We start from the raw sequence: 13,554 nt of genomic DNA on the forward strand, positions 1-13,554 counted from the left end.
TTCCCGGAATTTCAAAGGATATCCGAGTTTTATTAATTATTTTAAGAGATTTTGAAAAATTTTAATTGTTTTTAATATATTTTAAGGGGTTTCAAGAGATTCAAAAAAATATTAAGGGATCTCGTTATATTTCACAGAATTTTTACAATTTTATCTAATTTTTTGAAATGTTAAGAGATTTTTATAGGATTTTTAATATTTCAAGAGATGACGAAGAATTTTCAGTTATTTTGAAGGATTTCCGAGGATTTTAATGGAATTTAAAATATTAAAAGGGATTTTAAAAGAGTTTAAAAGATTTAAGCAATTTTAAAGGATTTTGATAGATACACGGGGTTTCCATTATTTTACGGGATTTTAGGAGATTTGAAAAACTTTCCAAAGTATATACATAGATTACAGATAATTTTGCAGATTTTACGGAAGGTTTTTCTATGATTTCACGCAATTTCAAAGGATTTCTGAATATTATTAAGGATTTTAAGACATTTTGAGGAATTTTAATGAGTTTTTATCTATTTAAAGAGATTTCAATATATTCGGAAAAGATTTGCTCGGATTTTAAAGGAATTTAATAGATTTTGAGGAATCCCCTAATCTTTCGTAATATTTCACGGAATTTAAAAAATTTTATATAATATCGGGGAATTTTAAGAGATTTTTATAGGATTTTTAAGATTTCAAGAGGTAGTGAAGAATTTTTAGGAATTTTAAAATATTTCAGAGGGTTTTAGTGGAAATTTGAAGATTCAAAAGAATTTCAAAAGAGTTTAAAAGATTTTAAGCAATTTTAATGGATTTTAACAAATTTAAGAGGTTTTGCATAATTTTTAGGAATTTTAAGACATTTGAAAGCATTCCAAAGTATATTCACGAATTTCAGAGGATTTTTCAGATTTTACGGGAATTTTTTATAAGATTTCAAAATATTTCAGGGAATTTCAAAGGATTTCCGAATATTATTAGGAATTTTAAGGGATTTCGGGGAATTTTGATTGGTTTTCATATATTTTAAGGGATTTCTATAGATTCTAAAAATATCTGCAGACATTTTAAAGGAATTTCAAAGGTTTTAAGGGCTCTCGTAATCTTTCATAATATTTCACGGAATTTCAACAACTTTATATAATTTTGAGACATTTTATAGGATTTCTAAGATATTCAGAGAGAGTGAAGACTTTTCAGAAATTATGAAGGATTTCAGAGAAATTTAATGGGATTTCGAAGATTTAAAGAGATTTTCATAAAATTTCAAAAGATCTGCAAAGATTTAAAATAAATTTAACGGATTTTGAAAAATTGAAGATGGTTTCCACGATTTTACCGTATTTTAATAGATTTCAAGACATTCCAAAGTATAGACATGATTTTAGAGGATTTTGCAGATTTTGAGAGAAATTTTTGAAAAATTACAAACGCTTTCACGCAATTTCAAAGGTTTCCCGAATATTATTATGGACTTTAAGGGATTTTGAGAAATTTTAATGAATTTTAATATATTTAAAGGGATTCCAAAAGATTCGAAAAAGATTTGCACAGATTTCAAAGATTTCAATGCATTTTAAAGAAATTTTAAATGTTTTAAGGGATCTCGTAATATGTCTTAATATTTCACGGAAATTCAACGATTTGAACTAATTTTGATCATTTTTAAAAGACTTTTATATGATTTTAATGGGATTTCGAAGCTTTAAAGCGACTTTCAAAGAATCCAAAAGATTTAAAAAGATTCTAAGTAATTTTCACGATTTGATTCAGTATTTCAGAATTTCATGAATGATTTTAAGAAATTTCGAGGAATTTTTATAGGTTTTAAAATATTTTAGGAGATTTCTAGAGATTCAGCTAGATTCCCACAGATTTTACATATTTCAGTAAATTTTAAAGGCATTCCAAAGATTGCGAAGAATCTCGTATTATTTCGAAATATTTCACAAAATTTCAACGGTTTTAAATAATTTCAACAAGAATTTAAGGCATTTTTATAGGATTTTGAAGATTCCACCAAGAGATACCGAAGTATTTTTACAAATTTTAAACGATTTTAATAGGAGCTCGAAGATTTAAATAGATTTTTATAAGGCTTTAAAAGATTTCAAAGAATTTTGATAAAATTTCACGGTATTTAAACAAAAATTATAAACATTTCAAAATGTATTAATGGATTTTAGAGGATTTTTGAAAATTTCAAAAGATATAACAGAAATCTAAAGTGTTTCCAAATAATATTAAATGCTTTTAAAGGATTTTATTTTAAAGAATTCCACATTCAATTATTTTTAAGTGATTTATAAATTTTTGAATAGAATTCACGGGATTTCAAGGGACCTTTTAACATTTCAAAATTTTTCACAGAATTTCAAAGACTAATTGATTTATATAGGATTTTAAAGATTTCAGGCGATTTAAACAGATTTCACGAATTCAAGGGATTTCAAGCAATTTTGTAACATTTCAAAATATTCCATAGAATTTCAAAAATTTAAAAGGATTTAAAGGGATTTTGAAAATTTCAAGCGATTTCAAGTATTTTTAAAGATATCACGGAATTTAAAAGAAATTTATGGGATTTCCAATTTTTAGCATTTTCAGGAATATTCATATCTTTATCAATTTTTAAGAAATTTACCAAATTTTCGGTGGAATTCACGGAATTTCAAGGATTTTGAAGATTTCAAGCGATTTAAACAAATTTCACGGATTCTCAAAGAATTTCAAGGGACCTTTTTATTGTTAAGTATTTTAAAAAATTTCATAGAATCTCAAAGAATTTTATGAGATTTCCAGTTTTAGGATTTTCAGGAAGATTCATATATTTAGACATTTTTTCGAGATTTATAAAATATTCAGTGGAATTCACGGGATTTCAAAGTGTTTCAGAGCACCTCTCAACATTTCGAAACATTTCACAGAATTTCAAGAATTTCAACCAATTTTAAGAGATTTACAAGATTTTAAGCAATCTCAAGTATTTGAAAATATATCACGGATTATCAAAGAATTTTATGGGATTTTCAGTTTTAAAATTTTCAGGCAATTTCAGGAAAATTCCAACGGTTTCAAAGGACCTCATAACATTTCAAAATATTTCACAGAATTTCAAGGATTTGAATTGATTTTAAAGTGTTTTTTATGGGATTTTCCTATTTAGGATTTTCTGAAAGATTCACATAATTAGACATTTGTATGGGATTTACAAAATCTTCAGTAGGATTCATGGGATTTCAAACAATTTCAAGGGTCCGCGTAACAGTTCGAAATATTTCACAGAATTTCAAGGATTTTATCCGATTTTAAGGGATTTTGAAGATTTCAAGCGATTTAAAGTATTTTAAAAGGTTTCAGGTAATCTTAAAAAATGTTATGGGATTTCTACTTTTTAAAGGATTTTAAGAGATTATCCCAAAGTTCAGTTTTGAAATGGAATTTTATGAGAATATGTACGAAGTACACAGAATTCAAAGAATATTCAGGAAGATTCATTTCAAAAAGTTGTTAAAGGATTTACCAAATTTCCAATAGAATATACGGACTTTCAAGGGACCTCGTAATATTTCAAAATTATTTACAAAATTTCAAGGATTTTAAAAGTTTTGAAAATTTCAAGCGATTTTAAGTAATTTAACAAATTTCATGGAATCTCAAAGAATGTTATCGGATTTTCAGAAAGATTCATATCTTTACAAATTTTTAATAAATTTACCAATTTTCAGTGAAATTCATGGGATTTTAAAGGATTTCAAGGAACCTCTTAACATTTTGAAATATTTCACAGAATGTCCAAGATTTTAACCAATTTTAGGAGAATTTAAAGATTTCAAGTGAGTACAAGTATTTTAATAGATATTATGGATTCTTAAACATTTTTATGGGATTTTGAAATATTTCACAGAATTTGAAGGACTCATGGATTTTTATGGGATTTTGAAGATTTCAGGCCATTTAAACAGATTTCTCGAATTCAAAGGATTTCAAGCGATTTTGTAACATTTTGAAATATTCTACAGAATTTCAAAGGTATTGAAGGATTTTAAGGGATTTTGAAAATTTCATGCGATTTCAAGTGTTTACAATTTTTTTACTAAATTTAAAAGAATTTTATGGGACTTTCAGAAATATTCACATCTCTATCAATTTTTAAGGGGTTTAGAAAATTTTAGTAGAATTCACGAGATTTTAAAGGATTTCAAAGAACCTCATAACATACCAAAATATTCCATAAAATTTCAAGAATTTTAATTGATTCAACTCTTAATGGGCATACTGGGTGTCAAATACCCAGCGACTTATTTGCGCTTTAAAAAAACGTACCAAATTCAAGAAAATGGAACATATGGCGCCAGATTAACAAATGACATGAAAACCTATTTTTCTATGTTATTTTCACATAATTTTGATTTTGATCATTTTTATACGCAGTTTAAGATCAATCACGCAAAGTACGGTGTTTAATTCTTCATTGAATTGAAGCTTTTATTTTTGAGAATAAATACCTTCTTTGCAGCGAACACTATAAGACTAATTTTATTTTTGAAGCGCCGTATCTCGGAAGTGTTCAAATAAAATTTTAAGTAAAAATATCAAAAACTTAAAAAGTTATGAATTTTAGAATAAAAGAAGTCATTTTTTAATTTTTTCCAAAAAGGATTTTTTAAAACTACTTTAAATTTCAAAAACTGTTATGAAACCCTTTCCTCCTTAAACTAGACAGATTAAACATCATTAATTAATTTTCTTGTAAAAAAAACTACCCAATACCATCGGCACAGCACACATTTGAATACTCTTGGGTACCTAACACCCAGTATGCTCTTTGTGTAATTTTACGGAAGCGTGCCCTTTAAAGGTTAAAGGAATTTCCAAAATTTTCAGTACAATTGACGGGATCTCAAAAGATTTCAAGGAAACTCGTAACATTTCGACATATTTAATAGAATTTTAAGGATTTTAACCAATTTTATCGAATCAAAAAAAATTTTATTGGATTTCCTGTTTTTTAAGGAATATCAAGAGATTATCACGAAACTCAAGTTTTTAAAAGGAAAGGTTTTCAAGTGATTTATAAAAATTTGAAATAAAATTCAAGGGATTTCAAAGAATTGCAAAAATCTCCAGGAATTCTCCGATATTCCATGAAACGAATAAACCAGATTTCAAGAATTGATCAACAATTCAAGATCAACAGCCAATCCCAGTTTAAATTACCATATTAAGAAAAAGAAAAATAATTAGACAGATGAAACTTGCTTAGGCAATTCTTTATCTCACTCTTCCTCCAAAAAAAATCCTTCAATAATTAATGGACACTCCCTTACTGAGAAGCTTACCTATTCACTCAATATCAGTCGTTTGAAATTCATTTCTCTAGATAATTTCCTACCCCTCTCCTCCCAATTCTCCACACATTGCCACGAAAAATTCTCCACACAATTCTTCCTATTCTTCTTCATCATCATCATCATCATCATCATCATCATCATTATCATTATCATCAAAAACAATCACGATTCGGCAGTCTCAAGTCAACAGAAAATCACAAAAATCTTATCGCCGAATCGTGAAGTAATTTCAGTCATCCAGCGTAATAATTTCCACACTATCTTTAGGCGCCGGTTTCTCATTTCGCTTGGCACTCGGGACAACAGTTGGCTGCTTTCTCGGCAACTCAAACAACGTGACATCATTCGCCGCCTTGACACTCTCAGACAAGCCTTGCGGTACAACACTGAGCGACGCCGGCAGATTCGGCAGATTCCTCGGAAAGTCCAAGCTCGGACCTTTCTGCTGAGGGATAATCTCAATTCCCGAGTGATGCTGCAACTGCGAGAGCATCGTGAGAGCCTCGCTATTCGACTGGGACAACGAACTCGAAACCTCGATTGTTTTCAGAGGAGGTTTCTGTTTGCGGAAGGTGGGAAGCTTCGAACTCTGACCTTTGGGAACCGGACTCATCGAGACACTCAACTCTGACGGCAAGAACGGCTGCGAAGAACCGGGCAGAGCATTCAGGAGACTCTGGAAAGTGCTCGGCGGCATCTGAGAGGGGAATTTTGTGCTTTTATGTTTCTTCATGGGATTGGGGAGACTTGTCGACGGCAGAGGTTGCTTCTTCGAGAGCAATTTATGCTGCAAAGAAGTTCCCGGCTGGATGCCCGGCTGGATGCTAGATGGATTTGCTGACTTGACAGTTATGCCCGAGTGGCTCGGATTCCCCAAACGACTTCCCTTCAAATTCGAGTACGAGAGAGAGGAATTGTGGGCAGGTTGAGGCTCGACCAGGGTCTTGGAGACGCGATTTTGTGGAGCGGCGACCTGCTTCGGAAGAGTCGAGACTTGCTTCGGCGGAGCGGATATTTTCGGAGGCGCTGCGATTGGTTTTTGAAGGACCGGGATATTGTGCTTTTGTGGTTGAACTGGCTTCGACTGAAGATTGGGCTTGAGCAGAGAAACTTGAGAGTTTGACGAGTGCGAGAGGGATTTCGAGGCTTGGCCCTGTTTGGCGAGATGCATGGAGAAGGGATCATTCGGGGATGCTTGGGTGGGTTTGGGAAGCTTGGGGAGTTTCGGCTTGTAAGGGAGTGAAGAGGAGCCGACGGGTGTTATGGAGATGTCAGGCCTTTCCTTAATCGTTGAAGTGGTCGTGGTAGTTTTGGCCGACGATTGCTGATAGAGTGGAGAAGGTCGCGTGGCCGTCGACGCAGAAGCAGAGGCAGAGGCAGAAGCAGAACTATTAGCCAGGCTTAACATCTGTTTGACTGTTAAATTACTGAAGTTATTTAGATTGGCAAATTGAGCGAGATTGGGGCTTGTATTGATTGGGGATTGATTGCTACTAGCCGTGCTCATCGTCAAGACATTGCTAGGGCTGGTCGCACTGCTCGACGCGTTACTGAGACTAGTAGCGAGATTAGTCATTGAGGAGAGATTACTTTGATACTGTCTGAGAATGTCTTGGTAGCTTCCCATCTGGTTCAAATAATTCATCGCGGAGAGAGGATCCATCATGCCACCGCTCATGCCTGAAGTCAACATAGCGGCGAACATGCTCGGATCGAATAACGGATTCAAACAATAGGGATTCATTAGAGAACGATTACCTGAGGTGTTGAGATAGTTCGAATAAGCTCCTTTAGAATTAAATTGATTATTCATACTATCGGCGTGCTGGAGACTACTCTGGAGATGCTTGTTTATGTTGGGTGGACGTCCTCGAGGTCGGCCTGTTGTTGAAGTCGAGGTCCGGTAGGGTTTCCGGTTTTGAACGACGTACGGTATGCTTGTGATTGTCATCGAGCTGGATGTCGTTACCTGGCAGAGAAACATAAAGACAATCAAGCATTTTAATAGCTGACTAAACTAAACTTGAGTCAGGGTAGCCAGAACGGTCATCGCCCAACTCGTAATGATACTAAGTATGCGCGAATCTCTCGAAAAGATCGATTCAGCAAACAATTCGAATCAGAAGAATCGATCTTTTAAGATCCATGTAAAAATGTCCTAAATATTTTATATATATAAATCCCATGTCACGATGTTTGTCACCACTAAACTTCAAAACTACTGAACCGATCTTGATGAAATTTTGTATACTGTGTGTAATTCAGTCCAACTTAAAGGATAGGACACTTCTTATCTCATTTAATTGCCTCAATATTTTTGTATTGCAAATTAAGTGTTTTTATTTGTATACTCCATAAGTTTCTAAGAGATGGCGGTGTAAGTTTGTTTCTTGACCGAAAATTGAAGATTTCACGTTATCTAGGTTGGGTAAGCAGCCAATAGATGGTGCCGAGTTTAGTATAATATAAATTCAACGTATTATAACTGAGCCACAAGCAACACGTGGCCGGGTCAGCTAGTTTATCTATAAATCAATATATTTAATCAATTTCTAATAAAATAATTAAAGATCTACAAGTAGACAATATTTAAACTTTTTTCGCATAAAAATATTACGTAATATAAACATATTTTGTAGTAAATAATACATAATACATAAATATAATTTTATTCTTTCTTCTGTCTACTAAAATATACTAAAATATACTAGTTGTCATGGTCCAACAAACTATCGTTTCGCTACGCGTAAGTAAAAAGTCAACTAATCAGACAGCTTCCTATGAAACTTTGGTAATAAACATTTAGAGTCCAGGTTGCGCCTGCGCCTAGATTGAAATGCAGTCTTGGACACACAAAAAATGATAGGAAAGAGCAATAAAGATAAAAAATTTACGTCGCGGTCACGAAAGTATAGGGCGGAGAGATAAATAAAAATAAAAGAATCGCTTCTTCGATTTTGGGGGTAAAGAAACGATCCAATCAAAAATCGATTTGCAATTTTTGATGTATCAATCTGCAATTATTCGTCTGGGAAAATTTTCTTTAAATTTAAAATTATTGAAATAGCAATGCTCTTAATTTGAAATATCTTACATGTTATTCACTTTTTTAACGTTTTAATTTTAAAATACATTAACATTATGAATTTGAATTTTTAAATGATGTACAATTAGGCTGATTTAATGTACATATTAATATAAGAATTACGTTCAATCACAAAATTATTGAAAAGATAGAATAACCATTATTTTAAATAGTACTTGTAACAAAATATTTTAATTTGATGTATTTTCAATGTTGCATTTCCCTTAATTTCTTTCAATTATTGCAAGTCATACTAAAAATAATATCTCTGTGATAATAACCAGTAAAATATAATAATATAAATGTTTTTTTTAATGAATTTTAGTCCAATTTATTTCTTCTTTTCAGCCTTTCAAAATACTTAAAACGATTCAAAATTTGATTTCAAAGTCTTCAAAAACCTACATTTTGTTTAAAATTGTATGGAATCTTTTTCAATCTGTCACCATTTTTTTAATTCTTTTGAAACTTCTAAACTTTCATAAATTGTACAGATCAAAGGTTTAAAAAAATCTACGCTATAATTTTCAATGCTCTAATTTGAAGAATGAATCAACTAATTAATTTTTTTTACATTATATAGATTTTAGCAATTTCTGTGAAATGCATTAAAACTTGATAGATTACCATTTTTTCTAATTAACACTTTTTAAACTAGAAGTTAAATTCTTTTTATTTTAAATTACCAAAATTAATAATTGTTCAATTATAATTTATCCATAAAAATGTGTTTTGAATTCTTGTTAAATATTTTTTAAGTTATTTTTTTTAAAGAAAAATTATTCATATTTTTTATAGGAATCTTAAGTCTACTTTGTTATCATCTGAAGATCTTAAAAAATCATTTAAAACCGTCAAAATCTTATTTGTAGATTTTCAAAAATATATATTTTGTTAAACAATTTTCGGGATAGTTCCAAATTTTTCCCCATAAATCTTAAGAAAATTTTTTCATTATCTTCAAACTTTAAAAATCTTTATCCCTTAATCAATCCTGCAAAATAAAAAATAATCCCTTAAAAGTTTCTGGAAATCAAAAATGCTTGAAGTGTCTCAAAATCTTCCAGATTATTTTTTCTTTACAATTGTGGAAATCTGTTTAAATCTTTTTTAAATACTTTTAGGACTTATGACGGGGTTTGTACACAATATTCCGATTTTTTACTCGGAAATACGAATTTTAATCAAAAGCAGCTGCATAGAATGAAAAAGAACCAATTTTTAATAAAAAAGTTAAATCCTCACTCAAAGTTTGAATTTCTCATTAAAATCTTAATCAATCCTGCAAAATAAAAAAAAATACCTTAAAAGTTTATAATTTTTGGTTACAATTTTAGAAATCTTTTTAAATCTTCTTAAATATTCTCTTGAAATTAATTTTCATACCAATCTCAATGAAATTTATGTATATAATTTTAATTTTAATTATTTGGAATCTTTTCAACTTTTGAATTATTTTTGAAATTCTTTCAAAACTTCTGAATATCGTTTAAAATGATTCGACTTTTTCCTGCCATTTTTAATAAAACCTGCACAAAACTATAAAATGCCTGAAAATCGTTCAGATTATTTTTTTTTTACTATTCTGGAAATCTGTTTAAATCTTTTTAAAAAATACTTTTAAGACTAATGACGAGGTTCATACAAAATAATCCAATTTTTTACTCGGAAATATGAATTTTCAAAACAAGAAAATAGTTTAATTTTTAATCAAATAGTTGAATATAAATATTAATGTGAAGTTTAAAGAAGAAGAATGATCTTCTACCAATAAAGAATACTTTTAATATACGGATTTTTAACCAAATAATACAATTTTAAGCTAAAAAAATGCAAAAATAATAAAATAGTTAAATTTTCAATTTAAAAATCAATTTAAAAAAAATGACGTTTCAACTAAAAATATTTAAATTTGCAACAAAATTATTTTTTAACTACAAACCTGATAGATATATATATTTGCGCGCACAGGGTAATAAATTTAGGATAAATTTAGAAGATAACAGAACAATTCAATTTACATTTAAATGAATTAGAAAAAGTGCAAAAAAATCAACAAAAAAATCCATTTATTTCCGTAAAACTGGCCCAAGAATTTATAGAACATTAAAGAAAATTTAAAGAAAATTTATTTTTAAAAATTTAGTTGAAATATAAGAAAAATTTCTTTGAATCTTTTTAAATAACCTGAAATATTTAAAAACCTTTGAAATCTTTCAAAATCCTTAAAAACTTTTTTAAACTTTGCAAAGTTCTTTGAAATTTCTTTAACTACCACACAATGTTTAAAATCCTTTAGAATTTCTTCAAATTATTCAAATTTCTTTAAATCTTTTCAAATAGCCTAAAATATTTCGAATCCTTTAAAATCTTTTACAATCCCTTGAAACCTCATTAAATTATAATAATAAAATCAAATGAAATTTCCTTAGTATCTTTTGAAGTCCCTTGACATTTTTTACAGCTCTTTAATATTCCTTTGAATTAAAATTTTTTTAATCCCTTGCAATCCCTCCAAATGATTGAAGTTAATTACAAATTTCTTGCAATCTTCTAAATTTTCCTAAAATATTAAATTTCCTTTAAAATCCTTAAAAATCCTTTGAAATTCTTTAAAATTTTTTAAAGCTCTTCAAAATTCTTCGAAACATTTTAAAAGTTCCAAGTGCAATCTTTTAAAATACACCAAAAAAATTTCTTATCCTTTGAAATCCCATAAAATTATTACAACCAATTGAAAATTCCTTTTAATCTACCAAAATTCCTTAAAATATTTGAAATCTTTTTAAATCCCTTAAAATTTTGTAAAACTGTTCAAAATGCCTCAAGGCATTCTCAAGATCCTAAGTGCAATCTTTTAAAATATTCTAAAAAATGTCAAATCCTTTCTAATTTCATTAAATTACTGAAAGTAACTAAAATTCCCTTTAGAGTTCTAAAAATTCCTTTGAATTTTTAAAAATCTTTAAACATTTTTTAAATCTCTTGAAAATGCGTTGGAATTTTTTTAAATTACCTAAAATATTATAAAGTCCGTGAAATCCCATTAAATTACTGAAACCAATCGAAAATTCCTGAGAATCTTTTTAAATGCCCTAAAATATTTCGAATTCTTTGAAATCTTTTTAAATGCCTTGAAACTATTTTAAACTCATGAAAATACTTTGCAATTTTAAAAAATACCATTAAAATTTTTGTAATCTCTTTAAAATGCCTTGGAATCTTATAAAATACCCTAGAATATTTCAAACCCCTCAAAATATTTTGAAGTCCTTTGACTTGTTTAAAAGCTCTTGAAAATGCCTTGGAATTTTGAAAAATATACAATATTTAAAAATACCATAAAATATTTCAAATCCTTTAAAACCCTTTGAATTGAATGTAAACTTTTTTAAACTCTTGAAAACCCATTGGAATATTATAAAATACCCTAGATTATTTCCAATTCTTTACAACAACGTCAAATTATTGAAATCAGTTAAAAATTCATTTGATTACTTCAAAATACCCTCAAATATTATTGAAATCTTTTTAAATTCTTTGAAGTCCCTTTAAACTTGTAAAAACAGTTGAAAAATCCTTCGAATTTTTAAAAATATCCTTTATTTTTTTGTAATCTCTTGGGAAAAAAAAACTACTGAACATTCTTTGGAACTTTTTTAAATATCCCAAAATCTTTAAACTCCTTTAGAATCTCTTCAAATTATTAAAATCTATTAATCATTTCTTAGAATCTTTTCAAATAACCTAAAATATTTCAAATCCTTTGAAACCTCATTGAATTACTAAAATTAAATTAAATTTCCTTGAAATTCTTGGAAATTCCTTCAAATTATTATAATAGATTGAAAATTCTTTGTGATCTTCTAAAAATCCCTAAAATATTCAAAATCTTTAAAAATATTTTGAAATCCCTTTAAACTTTTTAAAGTCCTTCAAAATTCCTCAGAGTATTTCAAGATTCCAAGTGATATCTTCCAAAATACACTCAAATATTTAAAATCCTTTGAAATCCCAAAAAATTATTGCAATCAATTGAAAATTCCTTGTAATCTTCTCAAATTTCCTAAAACATTTAGAATCCTTTCAAATCACTTGAAACTTTTTAAAGTTCTTCAAAATGCCTCGAGAAATTTTCAAAATTTCAAGTGAAATCTTTTAAAATACCGTAAAATAGTTTAAATCCTTTGAAATCCCATTCAATTACAAAAAGCAAATGAAATTTCCTTGAAATCTTTTCCAAACCCCTTGACATTTTTTAGAGCTATTAAATACTCCTTTGAATTTTTTAAAATTGAAAATTACTTAGAATTTACAATAATATCCTGAAGCCTTTCAAATCCTTTGGAATCACTTCAGATTATTGAAATCTATTAAAAATATCCGAATATATTTAAAATTCCTTGAAAGCTTTTAAAATGCCTTGAAACTTTTTAAACCTCTTGCAAATTCCTTGGAATATTAAAAATTGTTGAAATCCCTTTAAAATTTTTTTAAAATATTGAAAATTTCACTGAAATTTTTAATAATACCCTAAAACTTCGCAAATACTTTTGACTGCTTTCAAATAATTAAAATATATTAAAAATTCCTTGGATTCATTTTAAATACCCAAGAATATTTAAAACCCTTGAAAATCCCTTCAAATTTTATAAGACCTTGGCCACTTTCAGGAATTAAAAAAAAACCTTGAAACATTTCAAATTCTTTAGAATCTCGTCAAAATATTGAAATCTATTAGAAATACCCTTAGATATTTTAAATCTTTTGAAATCTCTTAAAACTTTTTAGAGCTCTTGAAAATGCGTTGGAATTTTTTTAAATGACCTAAAATATTTCGAAGTCTGCAAAGTCCCATTAAATTACTGAAACTAATCAAAAATTCCTAAGAATATTTTAAAACACCCTAAAATATTATTAGAATCTTTTTAAATTCTTCCAAATGCCTTGAAGCTTTTTAAAACACTTTTAAATTCCTTGGAATTTTTAAAAATACCCTTAAAATTTTTTTAATCTCTGGAAAATTCCTTGAAATCTTATAAAATATTTCAGAATGTTTAAAATCCTTTGAAATCACTTCAAATTATCGAAATATCAGGGTGACCGTTTTAATCTAAGAACAAAATTCAC

The 13,554-nt window shown here is 28.6% G+C and overlaps 1 protein-coding gene across 2 annotated transcripts in view; it reads right to left on the minus strand.

Moving 5' to 3' along the window:
- Nucleotides 1-4,641: 4,641 nt before the first annotated feature.
- Nucleotides 4,642-13,554, minus strand: part of LOC117175786 (calcineurin-binding protein cabin-1-like) — a 98,446-nt gene continuing 89,533 nt past the window's right edge. Inside the window, exons 19-20 of one of the 2 annotated variants that reach the window (XM_033365523.1) lie at nt 7,098-7,308; nt 4,642-6,755 (exon numbers count right to left, since the gene is read on the minus strand). In XM_033365523.1, the coding sequence (XP_033221414.1) occupies nt 5,569-6,755; nt 7,098-7,308 (1,398 nt within the window). In that variant the 3' untranslated portion in view covers nt 4,642-5,568. Of the gene's footprint in view, nt 7,309-13,554 lie in introns of both variants that reach the window. The other variant, XM_033365522.1, reaches the window with a different exon arrangement.

Source organism: Belonocnema kinseyi, chromosome 7 (genome assembly GCF_010883055.1).
Source record: "Belonocnema kinseyi isolate 2016_QV_RU_SX_M_011 chromosome 7, B_treatae_v1, whole genome shotgun sequence".
Lineage (NCBI taxonomy): Eukaryota > Metazoa > Arthropoda > Insecta > Hymenoptera > Cynipidae > Belonocnema > Belonocnema kinseyi.